A 26,691-nucleotide genomic window follows, 5' to 3' on the forward strand; every position below is an offset into this window, starting at 1 on the left:
TTTCATACGTGCAGATTCCTGCTCTATAGAGGATATATTTGATATATAGAGAAGATATATTTGTTTCTTTCAGGGCAGGAAAAAATATTTTACAAGGTAATGTCACTTTTACCCACATTAACATTACTATGTTAACATTTCTAATTTTAACATGTAATTTTAACATTACCGCATTAATGTCTGGCTTATTATTTATTATTGTTTAGCTTTTATTATGTTTTTAAAGCTAAGCGGGAGCCTGTTTTCAAAGGATAATAATATAGGTGTCTAGATGAAAACGTCCCACGTGAATTTGCATTTCGTTTCTGACCTTTGGCCATGGAAAAAAAAATAGTTTCAATCAATCTGTAAAGAACTTTTTGCTCATTTTGTTCTTTTCTTGACAGTTTTCTCTCATTTCCAATTCGTACAATTACCGTTTTATCCTCAGAGGTTAGTGTTGTCATCATTTTGTTCCTCTGGAGATCTTTCTCAGGTGATTGCAGAGGAGGAGGCAGTCATGAGATGCGAAGCTCCTAACAGACGTTCTTCCCGATAGACTCGGAGCGATGAAAGACAAATGGGGAGAATGTCAAACCCAGCGAGGGAGGCAGAGCCATTCAGCAAGCCTCTTCTAGTCTGTGGAGAGATTCAGGAAATAAGGTGGAAAAATTGTGCAATACGATTAGAACAAACCTTGCTCCATAAATCAATCTAAGGAGACCGGCATTTATTTTTGTTTCTCTTATAAAGTAAGCTAAATGTTTTGCTCTAACTGCAGAGAAGCAATAAAACACCAGTGAAGGCAAAGGTTATAAACAAATCATTCGGTGCTGACAGAAGGTCCGTAGATGCTGACAAGAAACAAATAAAGCGAATAAGCCCGGTGCTCTGTTCTGATAAATTCTGTTGATTTCTGCACCGTGTCATTATGGCTGCAGCCCGCCCTGTTATCTCCTAGCTCCAAACCTTTCATTATGGCTTCAGATGATAACAGCTGTTGATATGCTGCAGGAGGTTGCAGTGACTACCATGGGGGTAAAGTACCACTTGCTAAGAAATAATTAGGAAAAACCCCATGGCGGGGTAGCTTTGATCTGCTCCTGCTGTTGTCCTTGCAGAAGGCTATACACCGATACTGCATCAGTTTCCCGGATGAGTTCATGAAACTTTATGAGAGCACACGTACTCTATAAAGCAATATAACCAGAAAGGTCCCACTTGCTGTGTCACTGCAAGCCACGTGCTGCTGCTGCAGCGTGCCCGGACTTTGTCAGACCGCTTTGTGAGGATGGGCCTGCAACTGCCATCCTCGCACCCGAGCATTTTTAATGAAGAACGGTCTCCCTTTACCCTAAGTAAGCAAAAACCCAGCCATTTGTTTCCAGTTTGCTTCTGATCTGATGATGGGAGGACATGGAGGCCAGAGGTGCAGTCTTGGGGAACTTTTCGCAGCAGAGAGCACAAGCTGTGCGTGCGTGGGATAACCTGATCCTGGCACATGCTGCTGGAATGCTGGAAAACTGCCAAAGCACCTGCAGGCTTTTTCTTGGCAGGAGCCTTAGAAAGGGCCTGGTTCCTTATTTCTTGCTAAAAGTTGGTAAAAGACTGAGAAAAATATACATGTACATATGTGGAGAAAAATGGGATGGGAGGACAAAAGGAGCACATAGGAGGTTATGCTTTTAAAACTGTCTTTAATACTGGGGGAAAAAAAAGACTCTGGACTGTGTTTTTAAGAAACCCATTCTGAGATGGAATTTGAAAGAAACTCCTCTTTATTCAATAAACAGGCTGTGTGGAGTTACTTGAGAGTTGGAGTTACTGTGAGATTTCCATTCCTCTGTAACACACCACACCACACCAGCTAAGGATGCTGCAGTGCTCCTGCAATGCTCAAATGTTTTCGGAGAATCATGGCTCCACTGGAGCTTTTGTTCTTCACTGTTAAATGTAGATTTGTATTAGTGGACAGAAAAAGTTATTTATTGCTGTCACTGGAGTAGCCCTGAAACTATCATCTACTGCCTTTGAGCTAGCATACTACATGCTGCAATCCGGCCTGCCTCACCAGAATTCCCAAACCTTTTACTCATCTACAGCGTCTGAGTATAAGTGAATATTATTAAAATGAATATCTGAGTATAAATGAAATGAAAACAAATTCAGGCAGTCCCAGGGATGCCATTCCAATGGCTTACTGCACAAATGCATTTCAAGGACAGGCTGGAACTAGGAGGCTGCAAGAAGGTACAGTACAGATGTCCATCACAGGAGAGATGAGAAGGCTTTCTGGGGCGTGCCTACTTGCTTGCCCACTGCTGCTTGTTGTTGTTCTTAAAGACACTGAAGTTGCATTTGAATATGCTTGTTTTCTTCCTGTTGGGGAAAAAAAAAAAAAAAAAACAACTCTTTTTTTTGGTGGTGATGTGGTGATGAGGGGTAGATTTAATTTGGTAACCAAATACCAAATGTGGATTTTTGAATGTTTGGACTAGGACCTGTGATTCTGCTTACACCATCTCAGTTGCAAAGAACATGGGGATAGAGACTTGAGTGCTGTAATTCATAACCATCCTAACAAGAGCATCTAAAATCCAAAGGTCAGATCAATGTCTGATCCAAACCCTTTGTCGTCTTTGGATTTTCGGAGAATGAATCTTGTCCAGTGCATGTGTTGTGTAATATTTTTTTCTTTATGACTCTGGCATGCAGTTGCATCTTAGAAGTTTTCATGGTCTAGTTGACGTTTCACAGGGTTCCTTCCTTGCCGAGCAGTGGAATGCTGTGTTGCTTTTGGTGGGTTGCCACACCATGTTGTCTAACCCTAGGCTAAGGGATTTTATTTATTTTTATTTCACATTGTTTCAGCTGTTTTCACTTTTCTTTTATTGTTTTCCATCCTCTAGCAGAATTTCTTCATGGATGTGGCAGCACATTGGGTTTCTTGGTTTATGAGTTGAAGTTAGTTAAAAAGCCCAGTGGATTTGTTTGCCCTTAGCTGAGGAAATTTTAACACTGAAGCAGCAATGGAATGAAAGGTGATGCTTTGGGAGCTGAGCTCTTATCAGAATGGGGGCGAAATGGGAAAGTTGCTCTGCTAGAACAATGCTGGCCTGATCTTTTTTCTAGTTCTCTTGTTCCTATTCAATTGAAGTCATTGGATGAGACACTCTTGTAAATGTGAAAGTATTTGCTAAAATCTTTGCTAAAACATATACCACAGTAGTTTGCAACGTAACTACGTGTGGTTAAATTGCATGTGTGTATATACTCTGGGATCTTCTGTCCTCTACAAACTCTGTGTTGTGTGTGTTTGTTTTTTTCCAGCTTCGGTTTTAAAAGATTTTTTTTTGGTAGTTTTTGCTTTTCTGAGCCCTTGTTGTTCCTATGTTTTCAGTTCTTGATTATATAGGTTTTCTGTTACTAAGACTATTAAATGACATTCTTCATTTTTTTTGTACATTTTTTTGTACATTTTTTTTTGTCTCTGAGCCAGTTAAATGATCAATTAAGCTGTCACTGTGAATGAAATCTGAAAACATTTGTATATCAGTAGCAAGAGAAATGTTGGCTGTCCAGTCTAAGGACTATAACTTAGCATTCAGTCTTCTGTTATTTTCTTGGTTTCAGTGAACAGGTAAGTACTGTTACCTTTCATAATAGAATGACTGTTCACAGAGAGGCTACTGAAGGGTTTACTGTAATAATAATGTGAAACTGATATGAAGGAACTCATCTTGAACAATAAAAGGTAGCTCCATTTACTGACCTAGAAAAGGAGGAAATGTCTAAAGGCATCATTCTCATTTCTCTTGTAGGATTACCTCGATTGTATCACTGACCAATCCAAGCTGTCCCTGGGGACAGAAGAGAGATCAGCCTTGTTTGGAAACATACGGGATATCTACCATTTCAACAGGTAAATTAGTGTTTAAATGAAGCAGCCTGTGTTGATGGGGAAGGGAGCAAACCAAGTAAATAGTTTATCACTGTAATACAGCCAAGATATATAAATTGAGAAATGGTATTTCTTTGATTCTCAACTGGGTTGGTTTGCTGAGATCAGATTATGTAGCTGCTGGTTTAATGAATCAAGCGTGGTCTTCATTTACTACTTCTGTTTTCATGCTGGGTATTTCCATAAATATAAACCTAACCTGCTCCGTGCTCCAGCTGAACCTAGTGCAAGACCACCATGATTTAAACTTCAGTCTCAATAAACAGATAATATTGTATCCCTATTACATTAGGTCCTTTGGAGTACTGACATATCTGGCTTTTGTAACATTTTAAACTGCTAGGCACTCCCTGAAATAATTTATCAAAGCTGTGTTCAAGTACCTTGCTATGTATTGAATACTTCTGTTAGGTATCTTTACAGCCTTCTCTGAAACTCTGCAAATGGGATTCTAGCATATAATGGGAACTTCAAGTAAAATTTCTCTTGCTTCTATAGCTGATGCCAGATTGTGTGAGATCTGCAGTATCTGCAGTTTTAGGAGCATGCTACTGCTACTTTTGACTGAATCCTCTGTTATAAAAAATAATTATCTTACTCAGTATTTAAGGAAAACCTGAACATGCGATCAATGCAACAAACCTAATGGCATAAAGTTCCCATGTCTTCTATGTCCCATTATTCCTGTAAAAGATGTCTTAGCCTTACTGTAGTTGACAAAAGATATCCCAAACTGTTGTAATCTTTGAAGAACACCAAATAATTTCCTTAAATGAAAAGAGGATTCTGAAGTGGAGAACCCCTGTCAAAGAGCTTCTTTAGTATTTTTCTGTCATCATGGGAAACTATTTTAAAGTGCTTCTGCTGCTGGGGATCACTGTTCAGAATCAAAGGGGAGAGTGGAGGTAGATTACTTAGAAATGTTGGACAAAGTTGAAACCTAAAATCCTTTTCTGAATTTTGCATCTACAGCACAGTATGGGAAATACACTTTCAGGAAAGCTGCTAAGTCCTGCTTCAGCTACAACTTCTGACTTGATTGAATATCTAACATGATGGAAAATACATAGTGGTAGTCTGATCCTGTGTTTTAGAGCCATGAGACAATGACTGTGAGCTTCTTAATAGTCACAGGGTGGGAAAAAGAAAACAAACAGACGTGGCCATTGTATTTTCTGATCCTTCAAAGACAGAGAAATAGCAGGGTACGTAGTTGGGACACACTTATATAGGCATCATTGCAAATATTACTGAATAAAAGTACCTTTTTAATCATGATACAGAATAAATGATTTGAGGGAGAGAAAAAAAGGATTTCCAGAGGTTAAAAGAAAGAAAAAAAATAAGGTTTAAAAGTAATAATAATAATTTGGGAGCTCCGAGGGATAGATATGTTAGAATGGTTAAATCTCACTGGAAAGTTGTCCAAAGCCTCTAGTAAATTGCTAATGTATTTCAGGCATCACGATTCAAAATTCTACATGGAAATTGTGAGATTTTTTAAGAGCCAACACGCACTGTAGATCCTAATATAGCTTCAAGGATAAAGTTCCCTCCTGTGTGAAACTTGGCATGTAGCTTCTGGGTCCTGAACATACTCTATAGCCTCTTCGTTTATTTTTACCTTTGAATAAGTTCCACTTGGCAGTTCTGAGTTAGTAGTTTCAGATGCTTTTTGTGAGAATGATTTCATAGTTTCAGAATGACCATGTTTTTCTCAACTCTGAATGTGACGATTAATCAGTGATGAAACTTTTTAATCTTGGGCTTCTGTGGCCTGTATAGATGTGAGAAATGCCATTTACTGAAATGACTTTTAGGTGTTGTATTGAATAGCAGAAATGATAGTCAGGATGCTAACTGCTAGTCCTTTGTGATCACTTTTTGGAAAGCTGTTTCTTAAAGTAGAATTATTGACCATATTCCACCAGTCCTTCTCCATCTGTTGGAAAAAGCTCCCTCACTATTTATTGATTTATTCGGAAGGGGGAAGCATCCTCTAAATCAGCATTTGCTGCCTTACTTCTCTGGCCTCTCCTGTTGAGATTCTTTCCAGCAACGATTTGGGATATATTTGCAATAGCGTGACTTCATTCTGAAATGGGAATTCTGTGGTGAAACATGCATAGGTTCATACTTCTACCAACACTCAGCCGGTCTTAAGAGAGGCCAAGCTGAAACCTCTGCTGCCAACAGAGATCATGGACGCTCTTTGTCCATCAGTGACTACTGAAGCACACAGATGCTGTGCAGGGCTCTTCTGTACAGCTGCCATCTTCAGCAGTTCCTCTGCTCTGAGCTTCATGGTGGCAGTGGTTGACTTCTTGTTGGGAAGAGCCTTCATAAAACCTATAAGAGCTTGCCTTTAAAGGAAAAGGAGTTTTTTTGAGTGTGGAGATACTAGTTTTTGTCACAAAATGTTTGTAGCTGTGTGATTATATCAAGTATAATTTATATCTTTTTTTTTTTAGTAAAAATCTGAACTCTTCAGATAAATTTTCTAGATTTTTATATAATGAAATTATTCAACCAAAAGGACCAGATTGTGTTTGCTATGTCCCTTTTAGCTTTGAACGTTGTTAGGCATCATGATAATGATTTTTTTTTGATAATACGTTAGCATTTATGGTTAAGCTGCACACTGCAACTGTTTTTCATCATGAGTGAAATTTTCAGCAGGATAAATAATGCTGTTCCCTTTCTGCCTCTTTCTGTTCCTTCTATTCCACCAAAGCTGGCCCATCCAAGATGCCTGTCATTATCATCTTTCTTTTTCACCAATTCAGATCAAGAACAAGATGAAAAAATCCTGGGGCTTTTTTGAAGTAGTGTGGTGATGATACAATGAATAAAATGAAAAAGTGCGTAACTTGTTTGTGTGCAAGTATTAGTTATCTACAGACCTGTAAATGGATTTAACTTATTCCTCTTCACCTCCTGTAGTCAGCATCTTCATACTGACCTAACAGTCTTTACCCACTGAGAGGGGAAGTTAAGTGTTTCGTCTCGAAAATAATTCATGCTCCAAAATGTCAGAACATCCTAAAAGATAGTGTAATGAGACTTATGTTCATTTGACTTGTAAAGGTAACAAGTTCATTTCATAAAAAATTGTCTTTCTACATTTACCTCTCTCATCCCAATGGACTTATCATTAGCTATTGATGATGATCACATTTTTCCAGACCATAACAACCCAAGCTGCATAATTTAGTTCATGGTTTTAAAGAGCACTGGCATTCGTGATGTATTTCAGCTTGAGTCTTGTTCAGCAGTTCAGCTGCAAGAGCATCACATTTTCTCCCAGTGCTTCCTTGTGCTCCCTTCCTGCCTGGGCCATTGGCGTTAAGTAACCATGGATGCTAAGAGCTCCATTACTATCTGTGGAAAGTGTAAAACATCTGGATACCCAGGTGAAGGGAACTTCTGCTTTCTCTCCACTACTTCTGTTGTCAGGTGTTTAAATGCATAATTATAAACTCGCTCTTTCACACGTCTGTGTGTTATTATAGGGATTTCTTTAAGTTTTTCAGGATTCCTGGGCATAACAGATTTCGCTGTTGTTACACAGTGGCAGGCTGCTTTTACCAATCCCATTCTTTGTCTCATCTGCCAGATGAGACAGAAGAGAGTGCAGTACAGCTAACAAAATGATTCAAATCACAACCCTTACATTTTGTGCTTATGCTGAAGACACAAGACACCAACACATTTACTGCATAAACCTGGACTCATTGCGTGAATATATGAAAACTTTAAATGCAATATTACTGTATCATGCAGGAAAAATAATATGGTATTAAAGGAGACCAGTAGGAACAAAATGGCAATTAAATGTATTCTAAGCCATCAGGAGAACCTCTACTTACAGGAATACGCTGAGCTTGTTCAGTGTATTTGATGTTATTTCCAAAACTCATTTGTGGAAACAGCCGTTATAATTAATGGTTATGCTCAGCATTGCTACAGCTTCTTTCTTTTGCTGATTTAAAGGATCTTCACCGATGTGGGCTATCAAGCAAGGGTCATATTTTTATTCTGATTTTAATGAAGGGAAAATCTGAGGTGTGGAGGTTAAATTATTGCTATACAGAGTGCCTTAGTGACCGCCTAACCTAAGTTCTTTGTCTGTCTTTTTTTCAATGTGACTGATTACTGATTTCTCCCCTTCCTTCCCCCAGTAATTACAGGAGCAAAGAATAAGTCGGGAAATTTTTCTGTTTTACTCCCATTCTTACTTACACAGGGAAATTGTGTCTGCTTAGAAGGGAAAAGGGTAGTTCCCTAGATACAAGCTTAGCAACTCTTATGCAAAACTCATTCAGGGAACCAGCTGTGAACTGGGAGAAAAGTAGCACTAAACGAAAAAACATCTGATGAGAAGGAAAAAAAGGTCTCCCAGAGAACCATTTGGAAGAAAATTCTTTTTTTTTTTTTTTTTTTTTTCCTGTTGGTATTCTGAGTACATCTTTCAGTAGGACTAAAGAATATTAGGATCAATGAGAGACCTTTGAGGTTTTCTTCCGCTGCTTGAACTCTTTCTTTCACTGAATTGGCTTTCCAGAACTGAATTTCATATGATAGTGAACATACTCCATTATTGCTTTGCTCCTGTTGTAATGAATTAATTTCCTGCTTGGCATGTCAAAAATATAAAATTCTCTCAGTTAGGTTTTATTTTTATGCATGTAGAATTTATATATTCCCTTCCAGAAAACTTTTTCCTGGCTCACCACTTTTCTTCGGTGAAGAGACCCACTAAAGGTAGACAAATCTTCCTGTGTGAACTTATTACTGTTCTTCTTGTATATGTAACACATTCCTGCTTCTCATCCGTGTTTTTCAGACTAGCTCCTCATCCACCTCAGTCACGTCAAGCTACTGGAACATACAAAATCTTTATAGGACAGGGCATGTGCTTCAGTGTGTTTTAAATTTCGTTTGGTTTGACTGTGTCAGCTGATGTACAAGCTAAACAACCCTCTGAGTACACCACTATGCGTATCATAGAAGAGCAGTCATTCTGGAGAAAGGCACTCATCTTTGCATAGATTGGCAGTCCATGGTCATTGTGGTGACTTGCATGTTTAAGTATGTGGGAATACCATTTTCCTAGCATGCTCATCTGTCTCCAAAGAGAAAACTTCTCTACATGGCTTCATACCTAGGAGGAAGAGACCATAAAGTTTTGTGGTCGCTTGACTTTATTAGTTTTTTGATAGGAGCGAGTATTCCAGTGCTGCAGTTACCATGGCGACATCATTTGTTAGAATCAATTAAAGCGTATGTAAAGTCAATTAATGTGGCTCAACATATTGGCAAAAAAGATAAGCAGTTGTTTATTTTGATCACATGTTGTGGTACCAGAACTGGAATTTCTGTGCATGTGCAGGTAACAGCTTGATTGTGCATAAGAAAAAAATATGTTTGGTACATGTGGAGATACTGTGCAGCTGTGGACATCCAAATCTGAGTGTCTTATCTATATGGGAGAGGAGCAATGGCTGTAGCACTGAACAGAGCTAAGATACTGTTGTGTTTTATGCGTTAGGAACCAGAACTGTATGTTTGACTCAGTCCAGTTTTGACCCTGTTTTATAAGATGGTGTATTTATATTCTGAAAAGAAACAAAGAAGTCTGTTTACGTGGTCCAGTTCATTGGAAAATGGAAGGTCTATGCAGGGGATCCAGAGGGTTTCTAGTACCCTTTTTTGGACTACCTCCATCATAAGTGCTTTGGGTATCACTGCCATGAACAGTGGAAGTGTCTGGCTCTAGGGTATACGTCTGTGTCTATTCTGAGATGTGCAATAATTGTCTTGGATTTTTCTGTTCTTTGTTTTAGTGAACTTCTGCAAGATTTGGAAAACTGTGAAAATGATCCTGTGGCTATAGCAGACTGTTTTGTTTCCAAGGTAAGAGGCTACTGCAAGAATCTGCAGCACAACGCCTATTGCAGAATGATATGGGAAAGTAAAATTAATTACTTTCGAGACCTAATTTTTATTTCAACCAAGAAAAGTTAGCAAATCAACAGAAAACAAAGGAATTTCTCTTGGTAGACAATAGTGGTATGTCTCTGTCCTGTGTTTAAAAATTTATCTAGCAGCTGATCTTTTGTAAGCACTGGAAGAACCTAGTGTTGGATGTATTTTTGCCACATTGCAGTCGGGCTTGTGGCATGTTGTTATCACTTCAAACAAACTATGTCGAATTGAAGGAGAATGTGGTAAGGGCAAATGCAAAGTCTTTATGCCTGAAATGGAACAACTCCACCTGTGGGCAGGTTCTGGCTGCCCAGTGAACAACTCAGCAGAAAAGGATCTGGGGTCATGGAGCACAAGTGTATCTGCGGTATGCCATTGCAGTGAAGGCCAACAGCATCTTGGGATATATTAGCAAAAATGTAGTCAGCGGATTTAGAGAACCTGCTTCTCTTCCCTTCTATGCAGCACTTGTAAGACTACATAAGGAATACTGTGATGAATTTTGGACTTCTGGTACAAGAAAGACATTGACATACTGGAGTGAGCCAGCAGGTCAGGAGAATGAAAAATATGGTGTACTAAGGCTGACAAAACAAGATTTGTTTAGCTTGAACAAGAAAAAGCTGAGCAGAAATGTCTACTGCTGTCTACCTAACAAGAAAATATAGAGAAGACAAAGTCCAACTGATTTTGGAAGGAGTGCAACGATAGGATAAGGGGTAGTGGACACAAGTTACAACAAGGGAAATTCCAGTTTGTTTTAATGATTTTCAGGTTTGTTGTTTAGCCATAAGAAGGTGGCCAAGCATCAAATGGACTGCAGAGAGGTTGTAGCATCTCCTTCTTTAAAGATATTTAGAGCTCTAGAAGATGAGCAATGTGATCTAAATGGTCCTGCTCTGAGCAGGAGGAAGGATGAGATGACTTTCAGAGTTCCCACCCAATCTAAATTATCCTACGATCTGCTGATTTTGGGGGTCGTTCCAGAGCTGAGGGTCCCAGTTATTCCTGTGGGTTCTACCACAGAGAAAATGTGGACACCATTGTCATACCTTGTGTGTCATGTAAGTTGTTCCTGTGCTGACACCCAGTTGCGAGGCCTTTTGTGATATTTACAGATGTCAGAATTTGGAGTTCGTACATCGTTCTGCCATATTGCATGCTTGTATCTGGGACTACTACTGGCTGAGACACGAAACAGAGGTGGTGCAAGAGATAATAACTAGTCCAGGAAAAAGTTGCTCCCTCAGTGATATTGGCCAGCTGAAAGTAGTTTTCTGATAGACTTTCTGGCCATTAGTTCCAAAATCCATCTGTGTATCATTGCTTGCTTGTGCTTTTTTGTTCCCTTGTCAAATGCTTTTAGCATTTGTATTATTGGCAGGCAACTGCCTGATGGCTCAGAAATTGCTGGAGACTGCAATCCTAGTGAACATTTTTTAACTTCATCCAGACGAGTGCAAACACTTAAAAGCAAAATCAAACAATACCAAAATACCCCACAGTTCTGTTTTTGGCTGTGAAGATGTCATTACAGTAACTGGTGACTGTCTTAACAGACTCCAGTTGTCCATTCTTGGTTGCTCGTATCTTCCCAGCATTGAGTAGTGGAAACAAAACATCCTTTTTTGGCAGTATGCAGTCCTTAAAGTCTTACGGGACTTTAGCCACTTATTGTTTGATTACTTTGAGTGTGCTAGATCTTCACTGTGACTTACACACGGGGATAATTTCATACCAAAGTCATAGCTCATGGCTTTAGCTAATGGATGTAGCTCCAGTGGAGCTTCTTTAGTGTTTTCAGTGGAGCTGTGCTTTGGGTTATGCTGGCTCCATTTTTTTTCACCCTACTGATTCACTTGTGAATATCCTAGTTGTTAGGAATTTAAACACATAATCAAGTTTTCACTGTAGGTACTATGTTTGCTTTTTGCATTTCATGAAACTCAGTAACTGAATGAAGTAATAGCCTTTTCTTTCTTCAGGACTCATGTGAAATGGTGAAAATTTGTTTTGCCTGAATAATAGAATAGTTATGGTTAAAGTAACTGGAGCTTATTGAAATGTTTGCTATTCTTGAAAAAATCTAGTAAGCTTAGTTTTGTAAGGTCTAGTTTTGAACTGTTTACAATGGACTGTTTCTTTGAACTTGAATTTGTTAGTTGGTTTTGTTTAGTAAAATTTGTTGCATAGCTTTTCATGTTTCCCTTACGCATTCATATATCATTGTTTCTTGCGTATAGCATTCATGTTTGAGTAGTAAACAGCCTTGCAACTTTTATTTCTGAGGGAAAAACAGTAAGGATTATCAACTCACATTAGCATACTTTGAACAAAGACTCACAATTGTGGATTTGAGTCTTTATCATTTATTCTGTTGAGTGCCCAAAGTAAATAGCTCCTAAAGTGGCAGCTTTTACTCGTTAACAACTTCATCAAGACATCTTTACTGTAAACCATCCAGTAACATAAAACTCACTAACAGATAAAATAACCATGCAAAGTTATCTGACAGTAGAAATATTTAACAACTGCTTACAACATTATACTAAGCCCCTGTTCTTCCAAATGTTTTTAAAATCCATTAATAACCCATGGGGAAATAAAGATACAAATGCAGAAAAGCACACCTTTTCTTAATTTGCTGTCTGATCATGATTTGCTGGTTTTAGCTATCTGCCTCAAGAAGTGAGGGGGGATGAATGGGTTTTTATTTAAATGGTGTGGGGGGCCTGCTGCTCTGAAATAACTTGTCACTTAGGGTCGTGGTGTAATAGTGCCATTCTACCAGCCCTGGGCCTGCCTCTTCATGTAGGAGAACTGTTTTAAATGTCTTGGAGATGTTTTGCCGCTATCTGTAATCAGAGGCTGATAAAAGGCTCCAGTGCTATAGCTTGATTATTCACGTAGAAGTTTGTTTACTTTTTCTTGCCAACTCAGTCTTTAATTTTCATAGTAATGATGCCAATGTTAATTAGAAGATAGACTTCGGTATTCCACACGTTTACATTTAAGTGAGTAGTTGTAAAAGAAAAGCTTAATTCTGGCACATCGCTCTTCTCACTCAGCGCCCCAGAAATTTAGAACATATGTTTTCTGAAAGACAAACCAACAGCTTAACCAAGGGGAAAGGGAGAATTACTCTAATCTCCCATCTCATTAATGAAGAGGAGATCCAGGCAATTGGCTTAAGCTTACGCTCTCACTCAGCTCATGTTTTCAGTCTCTATTTTCTTTTAAAGTGCCTTTTATGGCTATAAAAAAGCACAGTGCACCAAGAGTTGAGAGATCAGGGTTGTAGCCATGTGCTTGGCTCTTCGCTCCATGCGTAGGAGACACACAGTGAATTGATTCAGCAGCAGGGGACAAACTAAGTATAGCTGGGATCTTATTGTGCTTGGCTTTGCTCTTCAGGGTGACTTGTAGTCAGTGCTGATGAACTTGGCTTTGGTCTCAGATTTATTTTTTTTTCCTCTGCCGTAACAGCTTTTGGCCCCCAGATTAAAAATGATCTCTGGAATGATTCCAGTCTCCCTTGAGAGATCACTTTTAATCTGGTTTGAAGGCAGTTAAGGTGAATGTAATGGCTTTCAAGCTGAGGAAGCATGAGCATCTAAAGAAATACCGATGAGCATAGCTACTATTTAACTTGTGGTGTGAAAATATTGATTGAAATATATTAAATCCATTTTAGCCCTGGCTTTTAGTTTGCTTCTGAACATAGTTCACAGCATTGGCTTTAGCCTGCATGGTGTCTGCCCCGATATGCCCCACAGTAATACAGCACTCTCTCTGGGAAGCCTGCTGTAAAGTAGGGTAGGATCAGCTGTGCACGTGAACTTGTAGTCCCTTCTCTCAAGGTGGCAGAGGTGCGAGGTAACCAGGCAGTCCATGGGAGCACAGATATCTTGACTCTTTCCTCAGGCTTCCTTCCTCAGCCTTAGGAGGAGGTTGTGGTTATGTGGTGGTGGCGGGGAGAGATTATGGGGTATGTTTTAGATCAGTGGGATGGATTTATTATCAAGTAACAACCTTCTTTGATTGTGGTGGAGAAGGAACAGGTTAACTTCTAAATTGTGTAACTGAGATGTATTTGAGAACAAATCTGCAAAAGTTTACAGAAAATACCCGTTTCGTTTCTACCTGATCAGCATTTCTAAGAGATCATGTTTCTTTACATACTGTGAAATGGAAATCTGCGGCTCTGTTGGCCACCCTCCCAATGTGTTCACACGACTACTGCTGATGCCTAAGCAAGGTATATGTTGTTGATTCGTACCAGCTTAAGTCTGAGCGAGCATCAACAATCTCATTCTGGAGACAAAATACATATAACTGACCTTCTACTGGCACATGGCTCAATGAAAGTAAATGCTATCTAATGGTTTTGTGTGATGAAATGAGCTGTGGTGAAATGAAGTAAGTGCACATAGAAGTTCAGTATGAAATTTGGAATAAACTCCCATCAGAAAGCAGGGGTGATTGTGAAACCATTTTAAAATTTTTAGAGGTATTGAGGGCATGAGGAACTAATTTTTTATTTTATTTTATTTTTTGGTATACAGACTTGTTCCAGATAATAACTAGACTAAAGCTCTTTTAAAGCCAAAAAATCCACTGAAAATAGTTTTGACATCATGTATAAAACAAAATGAAAAAAGTGGAAGAGTGTGAAAAAGCTTCTGGGGATTTTGGACTTGCTATTGATTTTGTGGGGAATGTGCATTAATCCATTCCAAAACCCTGAAAATTTGGTTGTGTTTGTTTTACAGATAATGCTTCATTTGCTGAAATTTCACAACACATATTCTTCTTTTTGTTTGAAAAGCAGAACAGTCAAGTGATTGTATATGAGTGGTATACACATATAAATAACTGTCAAAAAAATGGTCTGCACTTTGCTTGTGAAGTCATTCTATAAATTGCATTATTCCATGATTGTAGCCATGGGAATGTGTTACAATTTACATCAGAAAGCCCCTAAATTAAAACCTCGTATTAATATATGCAGATATAAAATAAATCACCTTTTTCTATGACCCTGAATTTCATCACGATGCTCTCTCATAAGCACCCTAACTTGCTATGAGTGCTTGCTGGCTTAGGAATGACTGCTGAAGAAAATGACAGTGTGATGTGCGCAACACACTGAGGTTTGCTAATGCTTAGCTTTGTGTTGGGATGGTTTGTAGCTGTTGCTGCAAGTTCCAAGCGGGAACACTAATAGTTTGTGGCAGAAGCTCGTTGTCTTTGGGTGTGGACACTGGGCGTATGTAAACCACCACAAAAACCGGCTGTGACAGCAGAATTAGTCCAGGCGTGAAAGCTAAATCACTGAACTGTATTGTATTAAGACTAAATGTAGAGTGGTTGCTGTCTAAGATAAGAGCATCTTAAAGTAATAGAGGTTTGCAGCATGCAAGAAGTTTGCTAGATTTATTTTTTCAAAACAGTTAGTATGGAAATCCTGTAAGAAATACTGAAATTAATTGCAGTGACTTACACTGAGGTTGAGTAGCAGCTTTCTTTTTATGTGGTCCTTTTGAATTGCTGCTCATTGGGAAAATGAATGGCATGGTCTGATGTACAAGGGAGAGGGGGAAGGGAACAGCACCATTGGAAAGGGGGAAGGGCACTGCCTCAGCTGGCTTTTTCTGATGAATAGCCAAAAAAATAAATAAAAAATCAACCCAACAATAAGAAACAAAAGGCTCAGCCCGCATCGGCCCTCTCCCCCTGTGCTGTTGCTCCGCAGAGCACTGCGCTCTGGCTCTTTGGTCTTGCTACCAAATGAGCTACCACCGCTGAGCGGGTGCCCCTTGTGGGGCACAGCTGTTGTGGGGTAGCGGGTCAGAGCACGCTTTGACAATGCTTCACAGGGAAGCATGTCTTGTTTACCACCAAACGATTGCTTTATATTGCACTAGGGCTCAGAAAAGTCATTGATTTTAGGAACACTTTGCAGTTCTGCAGTGCTTTCCTAGTCTTTACAACTCTGACGAGCTGCAGAAATTGAGCATTATTTGGGATATAAGTTGATAGGCAGATTTGAACTTAAAGCATATGGGGACATTTCTGGAGACTTGTTCTTGCACGGAATTAAATTATGATGATTAAGAAAGAATCTTCTGCCAAGGAAGAAAGAAAGGAAACTCAGGCTCTTCCTCTGAGAGGCTTGTCAGCATTAAGTTAGCAATTTCACAGTGACATGCAAGCGTGGAATCCCACCTAAATCTAATTAAAACTTGTTTTGGTAATCACTTTCTGCTTGCACAGAGTCATAATTTGCTTTCAAAAAAAAAAAAAGTTTGTGGCATCTAATTTTCATACTTAGATTGCGCTCAAATGTGAAAGTATTCATAGCTATTAGAAAATTGCAGTGAACATATTCCACAAAACTTAATTCTGCAGGTGTGTGCATGAGCACATACAAAACTAGGTGCATGCAAGTCAGTTGTTTGAAGGGGGGGTGTATAGTTTTTAAAAGGTTTATAGGTTGTCATAAAGGACCTTGGAGGCTCTGTTGCAATCCACTTACTTTTTCTCTGTGTATTTTTTTTCTACAAAAGTTAAGGAAAATTCCCCAAAAAGTGAAATTACATAAGTCGATCTATGTTAGCTTTAAGACTATCACTGTGAGAGTGGGGAATTCATTGATCAGGAACTGGAGAATATGTTGCCTTGATGTCATCGTCTTTGTCTCACATGTGTGTTAGTTGCTAGTTTAACAAAATCTGAACATATATAAATCTTTCTTATCCATGCAGAGTGAAGATTTCCACATATATACACAGTACTGCACCAACTACCCAAGGTAGGAATTTTGGGTTCCCTTTCTTCATTTGTCCCTTGGCCTGTTCATATAATACAAGTTACAATCTAAAAAAGTAAATATATATATACATATATTTTTTCCCTCTTACAAATTGGAGGGAGGGAAAAGGATTATTTTGTTGTTGTTTTAAACTCGAAAAACAAAAAATGAAAGATGCTTATCTGAAGTTTTACTTTGATCTTGTCATTCTTTGCTATTATCCTCATTAGAAAATGATGGTCTTATTCTGTATTGCTTCAAATGTGTAATTCCTAGTGTAAAGAGAATGGCTGCAAGTCAGAAGAAAACATAGCCCAATGCACAAGATAACAAGAAAAAGCAGTGATTGGATTAGGAACCTGTTGTCCCCTTTTTGCAAGGAAGGAAAGAAACTATTATTGGCTTTACCTACAACTTATGGAGATACTTAAACACGTTGTGTTTTCAGGTCAGTAGCCGTGTTGACAGAATGCATGAGGAACAAGACATTGGCCAAGTTCTTCAGAGAACGGCAAGAAGCACTGCAGCATTCTTTGCCTCTGGGCTCCTATCTCTTGAAACCTGTCCAGCGAATCCTCAAGTACCACCTACTTTTGCACGTAAGCACCCACTAAAATATATATCCCAGCTAGGGCTGCTACGCTTTGATGTTCCTGCCTCTGATACAAGACCTGATGGTTAGAACAGTTCTGGGTTTCTTTAGACACTCTTTTGGGAGTGTTTGATATTTACATATGGAGACTTTCTGTCTTCGTCACTTCATAATACATATGAATATGTTTTGAGTGGGGAATGTATGGTAATTGTTTTAGACGCATTGAATCAGTCTGTGCATTCAAATAATTATATTTCTTTTTGAGTTGTCTGTAATTCTGAAGTTGTATGGAAGATTCTTGTCATGAGTAAACAGTTTTGTACCAGAATTTATTGTTCCATTGAACAACGGTATTTTTCCACGTTACAATGCTGGGGGTGGCTGAAAGATGGAATAAATACATATAAACACCCCTGATTGGTAAGATTTTTGTGGAGAGGAATGATTGAGGAAGTGGGAACTCTTTCCATATTCAGAGAATTGAATTAAGCAAGTTTCGGAAATTCTTGCTTTATTGTTAATGTTTCCACATATGTTTCATATTACAGAGTCATGTTCTAGTGAAGTGTAAAGACACTGATCCTTATTTAAAATGTCTGGTGCTTTTCTTCTCTCCAAGTGTAAAGCAATGCCTAGTGTAATTCCCTCAGTATTTTGTAAGCGTGTAGATACATCCTGTGTTTTAAGAAAGCCAGTAAGCACTGTCTGAAAAGGTCTCTTCCTGTAAGTAAGCTGTGTTGCCTTTCTGTGCCTCTGTGTTTGCAGCAGCTGCTGAAAGTACAGTTGCTGCTAAACTGCTGCTACTAAAGGCTTTACATTGCTAGTCATCTTGTGTTAGTCAATTAGATAACAACATGCAATAGCAAGGGCAGAAGCATTGTATTTGGGAGACTGCAACAGAAAGACAAAATAGTACAGATAAAAGCATAGTCAGTATTATATCAGGCTGGAAAATTCATTTAAAAATAATGGGATTTTGTTCTTTTTCCTTTGTCTTAGGAAATAGAAAACCACCTTGACAAGGACACTGAGGGCTATGATGTGGTGCTAGATGCCATAGATACGATGCAGAGAGTGGCGTGGCACATAAATGACATGAAGAGGAAACATGAACATGCCATCAGGCTTCAGGTGAGTTCCCAAAAATATTTTATTGGTGTAAGCTGTTTTTGTCAACAGATACGCCGTTAGCATTTTTCAGTTATCTTCTCTTCTTATCTTTGTCAGTCATAATTTAGAGTCCTGTTGAGTGTGCCTTTGGCTGTTTGATCTTGGAAACCATGGTCATAGCTGCTGCAGGAAAATCTCAGAAATCTCTGCAAGCAGCATCCTGTAAAGCATTTATTTTGCAGTAATATGGAACTTGAGATAACTTTTCTTTCTTCCTTTCCCTCAATTGTACAGCAGTGCTGTACAACCCTAGGGCAAGCCTTTGTTCAGAAATCCTGTGGTTTCCGATTTCTTCCTTTTGTGCTGATTAATTTTGTTTTAAGATATTTCTTGCTCTTCTTCTTGTTTAAGTACTTTCCTCTTGGGCTTCTGAAGGCTTATCTTTTTTTTCTTTTTTTTCTTTTTTTTCTCTTTTTTTTTTTTAATTTTTGTTTGGTGTATGTGAAAAGTATAAACCTAGAAATATGATAGTTAGAAAAGGGTTAACTTCACTTTGAGTGAAGAATTTTTAGGAGAAAAAAAGCAACCCAGAATAACTTCTGTTGTCAAGAGTAAGCTATTTGGTAGACTTTTTACAGATATATCATTCTGTTTCAAACATGCCAGTGAATCACCATTTTACATTACACTTTTGTCAGCAGTATCTATATAGCTTTAATATTTTTTTTTAGTTAATAGAAGAGTTTAATAGGTTCCAGAAATCTGTCTAATGTTATTCTTTTATTCCTTTATGTCTTTTTAACATAAACTGTGCTTATTGGCTCTCATTTTTTTGTTTATATATACGGGGAATAGGGTTACATTTGATAATGCCTTGCCTGCAGCAGTGTAACCTTTGCCACACATTGCTGGAAATGCATGCTAATGACTTCTACAAACAGTGTGCTGTAAATCTGAATAATGATAACCAGTAATATTTGGCAATAAAGAGGGCTAAATGCATTTGGAAAAGTGTATTTTTTTAATTTATTAAGCTGAGCTGGCAAATGTATGGGGTTGTGGAAAATGTTTATGTTCATGGTTACCCTTTATACAAGTAAAATCTGTTTCTGTAGCCATAGGGATAGGTCTTCAGTGAGCTATCACACTGCCATTCTGTCTGTAGTTTAGCAAGTACTGCAGCAGTGATTCCAGCACCAACTCTCCCTTAACACTGGTGAAACTGATGGCTGTGGCTGTACCCTGACTTATTTACAAGTTCCTTAAGGGACCTGATAAAATAGACCTTTTTTTCATTTGTTATATACTGGGTTTTAAAACAGCCTTGCATATAGTCCAAAGTGTGCTGCTATATGCATTGTTTTTTCTTCCTGCACGTGCTCTAGGCTGCCTTTGGGCTCAAAAGTACCAAGAAGTTTTATAGCTGAATGCTATATTACAGTGCAGTGTTCTACTGAGATCAGCCTAGGATGAGTAAATCTGTCCCTGCTTTGCTAATGTTGCCCAGGTTAAAGCTCAATGGATGTTTTTAAAGTTTTCCTGCTTAAGGTTGAGTTTGCTTTTAGTTTGCTTTACCCTGCTTAAATCCTGTCTGTGCCACGGACAGAAAAAAATGAACAACTAAAGGAAACAAGATAGTCATAGCAAAGTAGCACAGATTTTTTGAGGATGTTCTTAGATGTTTCTCCATTTTTATTATTATTTTTTTTGTAAGTGATAAATAAGGTGAGAAATATCTATGGAATGTATACAAATCACTCCAAATGCATATAAATCTTGGCATCTTCAAATGATCAGTTGACCAAACCACTTCTGGTCCTTTAGTCTTCTGAGAAACATCTCTACAGTCTGAACTCCTCACGGAGGCGTCTTCTGGGATGCGCCTACAAGACACAGAGAAGGCATTATAATTCATCCAGCTGGGGACCACGCAGCTTCAAGAGAATATTGTAGGGCAAGAAACAAACATTCATAGGGTTTATGGACATAGGCAGGGGAGAGAAGCAGACGTGAGAGAGACTGGTGACTGCATTACAGTCCATCCTCCACAGTGAGTCCCAGGAGATGGGGTTGAGCTGTTTTACCGCTGGCAGCTCTGGGGAGCTCAGGGCTCTTTGCTGTGTCCCCACAGAGGCCACCAGTACTCAGGAGGCCATGCTTTAGTCTGGGCTTAGCATCAAGTCTGGAAGCACCTGGCTATGATGTGCACGTAACCCAACAACCTCAGTACCGGTGGCTTTGCACTGTTGAATGTTATATGGGAGAGCTGGAATGGCCTCAGCAGATTATCCTTTGAATCTTTATTTAAGTAAGACCTCTGACATGAACTCTGGTTGTTCTTCTTTGATCTGTTGCAGGAGATACAGAGCTTGCTCACCAACTGGAAAGGACCCGATCTTACCAGTTATGGGGAGCTGGTTCTAGAGGGAACGTTCCGCATTCAGCGAGCCAAAAATGAGCGCACGTTGTTTCTCTTTGACAAGCTGCTGCTAATCACGAAAAAGAGGGATGAAATGTTTGCATACAAAGCTCACATATTGGTATGTCAGAGAGCAAACGGCAATGTGCTGGCTCTAGATTTCCCTGAAATTACTCCATAGTTCACAGTGCTGCCTCTCTTTATTACAGTGTGGGAATCTTATGCTTGTTGAAGTGATACCAAAGGAGCCACTCAGCTTTAGTGTCTTCCACTACAAAAATCCCAAGATGCAACATACTGTCCAGGTATGACAGAAAAATCCTTGCCCACTGGATAGCTTGATTGATGACCATATGCTATTCCTGACCCTGCATAATGCAGTAAGGCTATTTCTCATAGTGCTGATTTTTATTTTTATCAGGCAAAATCTCAGCAAGACAAACGGCTTTGGATTCTTCATTTGAAGAGGTTAATTCTGGAAAATCATCCTGCTAAGATTCCTGCCAAGGTAAATAAATAAATGAAGCCCTGCTCTTTGAATGTGCATGTAACTTAGGGCAATCTTGTTAGCTGCAAAATGCATTACAATTTAGAGAAAGTTTAGACTCCAAGATATTAATATATTATTTCTTACATCTTTAAAAGTTCCTAAGAATCAGTGGGAAAATTCCACTAAATGCATATACTGGGCTTGGTATAGGAGTAGAAGAATTTAACTGGATTAGCAACATTGCTGTCCACATTAGGATTTGCCCACTAGGATGTGAGTAACAGAGATGCAGCATCAGAAAGCTCTACTGGAGGAGCATTCCTTGGCTTGAAACTGCCTGTCTGCACAACACTGAGGTGTGCTAATTGCAGCATGTGTAGACATTACCAAGCTAGTTTTAATCTGTTTTGGCTAGATACCACAGCAATGAAAGCATTTGCAACACACACTTCACTTTACAAATACAAATACCCATCCCGAACCCCGCATCCTTAGTTGGGATGCTTGGGCCATTTTTATTTTTATTTTTTGTGAGACAGCTCGAAAGCTTTATGCCAGAGAAAATGAGGCACAGTTCTACATTTCATCACAGTTGTCAGATACCTGTTGATACCATATTCATAGCTCTAATGCCTACAAGTAGGGAAATCTGGTCCTTTTATTTATGAAATCCTGTTTTAGACCTTTAGGTGATGTTTCCCAATGTAACTTGGATTTTTTCTGTTGATTTTTTTTTTTTTACACAGAGTTATACTGCTCGTCTTCCTTTTTTTTTTTTTAAAGTATTTAAATCATTTCAATGATTTTTATGCTGTAGTGAGTAAAAAAGTGACTAACATACACAAGAGATGCATTAACTAATGTTTTCAACGACTCAACACAAAGAGAGTTATAGGATAAAGCAGTCCTAGCAGTTGCTCTTAGTAATTCTTCTCATATTTTTTTGTTGACAGAGTTTATGGAAGGTATAATGTTTATGCTGGTATCCATGCTTACAATGTGAATACTTGTTGCAGTTTGTTAGATTGTAAAAAATGTTTCAGCATGACTTCAGCTTTTGTATCAAGATTATTCTTTCTGGATGGATTTTTATTTTATCTGTGGAAAAAAGTATCGCCAAAATACACCATAAGGCCATTTTCAGCTCTTAGAAATAATTTTATTTGAGGAAAAGTTTAACCAAATAAGTCTTTGAGGTTGTCTGCACATATCTTTTGATAAATCTGTGCTTGCACAGAAGAGACTTCCCTCTGTCCAGCTATTGGGGGGGATTTAATATTAGTCCACTTGTGACACCTCGTGGAAAATCACGGAATTGCACCCATAGAGGGTCAAGCAGGTTATCTGGGTATTACGTTTTGGTTTATTTTCTTTCTTATTATCTGATAAACTTGGTAAAACATCCTGCTTATTTTTCCTAAAGAAATGTGTCAAGTTTTAAGCAATCATGAGATATTAGCTGTTTATCTTTTTTCATCTTACTTAAACAAAATGATGATTTTTTTAATAGCAGTTCGTCAAGGAAACACTTAAAGGAAGAAGGGTTGGTAGTGTTCTCTGTGCCAACAACATCAGAACTGCAAAAATAGTAAAGGATAAAAAAAATAGTAAAGTTAAATTATTTTATTTTTAGGGAGGAAATGTTTCATGTATCACCAAAAAAAAAAAAAAAAAGGAAATATTTGTGATTCCTAGATGTTAGGGCTAGTTTTTTTGCCACTCCCAGCAGCATATGGAGTGGTGTATCAATGGCTCTAAATTCTGGGGCATGTTGACAGGTCCTTGGGGTATGTGTCCCCATGGAGAAGAGCCAGAGTGTTCAGAACGTGTGCAGCATGAGCTGATGTGGGTGATACCAGTATAGTTTTCAGTGTCAGATGTGCATCACTACATCCCCCAGAAGTTCCTTATCCCAGTTGATGCTGTAGGTACGTGCTCCTCCTCTTGCACTGCCAGAGTGGTAGATGAGCAAGACAGAGCTGTGGTGTGCAGTGAGCAAAAGGCTTTTGTGTGGTGCTCTGAAGATAAACTATGGGAAGCTCCTGCCAGGAGAATTCTTCTTCACATATGTAACGTATGCAGCATACAGAGAAAGAGATAGAATAACAATGCTAGCAATATTTAATAGCTAAAAATTAAACTTGATGTTGTCTGCATGTAAATTCACAACTATCTGTAATATGCAACATAATTTGTCCTATTTAAAGTTTAACTTTTTTTTTTTAATGGTGCTTTCAGGCCAAACAGGCAATTCTGGAAATGGATGCCATACGTAAGTTATTTTTCACTTTCATTTAAAAAAAAAAAAAGAACAAAAGTGTCTTCAAAAGTTTGGCTTTGACTGTTGGTTTCATCTGAAATGAGAGAAAGCCATGCTTACGCTCCTTGAATTATGACCTTACTGAAAAAAAACAAAAGCATGCAGATCCCATGGAACTCTGTAGGCATTGAGTTGATGGATCCACAGCCAGCAAATTCTGTCTCATGATTAGCAAGGAAGAGGCAGATTAGACCTTCTGTAAATATTGGTCATTTTGTTTTGCTTATTCCATGCTGATTAAATGCATGATCTTTCCTGCTTTTATAGCATAGACTCCTGGCTAGGACCCACTGAAAGGCTAGGAATAAGCAAACGGAGCCTGAAGTATATAGCTCTGATATGACTTCCTTATGCTGGCAAAACTGGAGCTGGAGGATTGTGAGGGCAGCTGGCAGCTGTTTGGTGCACAGTGCAGATAATCTGGAAGCCCAGCAAGGGAGCCCAGTGCCCTACAGAAGCAGCATGGCTGGCTGTCCTCTGTCTACGGCTGGACTTGTGGCTGTGGCAGAAACCAAATGCACCCATGGTACCACGCCAAGAAAACTTCTTGCTGGAACCCAGCAGGCTTGTTCTTTCCATAGGTTTGACTGAAAAGTTTATTTACCTGGCCTGTCCCAGGAGCCAGGTTTAGGGAGCATGCATGCGGCTGCTGCTGCCTTGTGTTCCAAATCCAGCCCCATCTGTGCTGTTCTTTCTGCTGCATCTCTTGTTTGCTGCCTCTCCTGGTGCAAACTATGTTAGCTCTTCACGTTGCCAGTGATCCCTGGCAGTGTAGGGAAATGAAACAATAGTCTTAGATATAAATGCTGAGGAAGTCTTGGAGTAAAGCAGAATTGTCATTTATTTATGTAGTTATTCCTGTGGAGAATGGGTCAGGAAGGCTTAGACTGAGACACTGGCAAACAATTAAACATGATGCTCGTGCCATCAGTATTGCTGGGTTAGCAATCTGGAGCAAGGCACAACTAAACGGGTAAAATGTTTTTATGGGTAGATGATTAAGTTGAATACCTCACATGTTTTGCTTCAAGCTCTGGTGAAGTGCCATTGGGTGAATCACAAAGAGAAGATGGCACTGCCTCCAAAGAGCTGCTGAGAAGTGTGAAGTAACACTATTTTACCTCTGCTTATTCCACAGATCACCCAGGGTTTCATTATAGCCCCGAGGGAGAAATGAAATCATCATACCAGCCTAAAGAAGGCACTACTCAACAAAGAGTGAGGAGGAAATCAGGTGAATGAACTCATTTACCATAAAGATGATGAGGAAAGGCAAGCAGGAGTATTTAGCGTTGTTTGAGACTGGGCACATGGAACTGGTCTTTAGCTTGCATTCCACTGAGATTTTACAGAGCACAGTAACTCTGATACACAAGTGGAAGATCTTATTAAGCATTTGTTGCTTGTGTGATTTATTTTGTTTATCCACCACTTGCATTTCATTTCATGAATACATGCATTCCTAATGGTGGATGCATAAAGAACAAGTGATACTTCCTAATGGACAGAAGAATGCATATGCTGGAAAGCCAGTCACATTATTTGTCTGACCTTTCTTGCCCTCACCCCTGAGTAGTTACTGTCTCAGAAGTGGTTCCATCCCGATTATGATAGGCTTGTTATTTCAAAATATAATTACTACCTTTACTTACTGTAATGTCTGCCTTACGCATAATAGAGATTTGAGAGATGGTCATGTTGATTTTTGCTTTTCTTTCTCCTAGTTCAAACATACATCCGTAATTACTGTTAGTTTGCTCCTGAAACCATTACAAATGTCTGTGTAGTTGGGTGACTTCATATCGCAGTCACTGTGATCAACTGCTTAAAGACCTTTCCAACTTGGAATGTGTAACATTGTGTATTGGAATGACTAAACAAGGTTCATGAGAGTACTGATATAGTAATGCATTGTATAGCACCACACGTGTCCAAAAAAAACCCAACAAAAAACAAATTTTAATTACTTCTCAGGCATCTTCCTTTGTTTCTGAGGTAAAAAATTCCATGGATGTTGTTTTGCCTATAAAAGTAATAATTCAAAATACCGATTGAATGAAATTCTGTGTAACATTCAGCTACTTATACTTTCAAAGTACTGCTTGAAGTGCCTCAAACATATTTCTCAGTACCTCAGACATATTTCTAATTTGAATATAGGAAATCTCCAGCAATTTAGAGCAATAGCATAGATGAGGACTAAGTCTTTAAAAAGCAGGAAGCTTAACACGGCTTTAAACTTCACGTGTGTGGATTATTTACTTTAAACTTTACATGTGTGGAAAGCAGGTGCTATAGCATTAGGAACATGTAAGTACTTTGGTAGCAGCTGTAGGTTTCACATTGCAATGTATCCATTTTTTTTTTTTTTTTTTTTTTTCCCCAAGAGCGTGAGTTAGCTAAGTGATTAAGATCAGAAAATCTGCCTTTCTTGCATGGGACCAGAAGATTAAATTTTAGTATCCATGTTATAAAAAGATACCCACAACTTCCTTTGGGATGCTGGAGTGCTTAAACATGTTGTTGTCTTTTTCAGAACCCTCATCGAGAGTCCATAAAGTTTTGAAGTCAAATGGTAAGCTACTTTCTATACTGATTTCATGACCCAGTGTTTCTGTATTTTGTAGAACAAGTAAAAATGGATCCTTTGGTCCTGTAACTTTCCTCAAATACACCTTTGGGAGGGGGGAGGGAGAAAGTGGGCAAAGAAAACAAACTGTTAGTGTTGAAATTTAATGTTTGCTTTTCCACGTGTGGGTTCTGGTCCCGTAATTGTCTTGGCAACTGGTAATTGAATACCAGGAGTCAGTCACTGTGAGTAGTTGTCCATATTGGATCTTTGTTGTGATATTAGGACATGAGGTGGAACTGTCATAAGAAAACTGCTGTTGTCTCTGTTTTAGAGACCTTCAAGTGAATATTGCTGTTGCATTTTATCCCTTTTTGGGAATTCATAATTGTGTAGTGTTAAGCCAGTGACGTAGACTCACACCAGTTTGTTTATGCTCTTAATGA

General features: G+C 38.7%; 1 protein-coding gene across 10 annotated transcripts in view; it reads left to right on the forward strand.

Annotated features, from left to right (window-relative positions):
* PLEKHG1 (pleckstrin homology and RhoGEF domain containing G1) overlaps positions 1 to 26,691 on the forward strand; it is a 198,749-nt gene that overhangs the window by 162,588 nt on the left and 9,470 nt on the right. For all 10 annotated transcript variants that reach the window (XM_072035907.1, XM_038176592.2, XM_038176593.2 and 7 more), the window contains 11 exons: positions 3,801 to 3,901; positions 9,787 to 9,856; positions 16,696 to 16,742; positions 17,191 to 17,341; positions 18,337 to 18,468; positions 20,805 to 20,987; positions 21,076 to 21,171; positions 21,288 to 21,374; positions 23,595 to 23,628; positions 24,815 to 24,910; positions 26,213 to 26,251. In XM_072035907.1, coding sequence (XP_071892008.1) covers positions 3,801 to 3,901; positions 9,787 to 9,856; positions 16,696 to 16,742; positions 17,191 to 17,341; positions 18,337 to 18,468; positions 20,805 to 20,987; positions 21,076 to 21,171; positions 21,288 to 21,374; positions 23,595 to 23,628; positions 24,815 to 24,910; positions 26,213 to 26,251 — 1,036 coding nt within the window. The remainder of the gene's footprint in view (positions 1 to 3,800; positions 3,902 to 9,786; positions 9,857 to 16,695; positions 16,743 to 17,190; positions 17,342 to 18,336; positions 18,469 to 20,804; positions 20,988 to 21,075; positions 21,172 to 21,287; positions 21,375 to 23,594; positions 23,629 to 24,814; positions 24,911 to 26,212; positions 26,252 to 26,691) is intronic.

This window comes from Anas platyrhynchos, chromosome 3, assembly GCF_047663525.1.
Source record: "Anas platyrhynchos isolate ZD024472 breed Pekin duck chromosome 3, IASCAAS_PekinDuck_T2T, whole genome shotgun sequence".
NCBI lineage: Eukaryota > Metazoa > Chordata > Aves > Anseriformes > Anatidae > Anas > Anas platyrhynchos.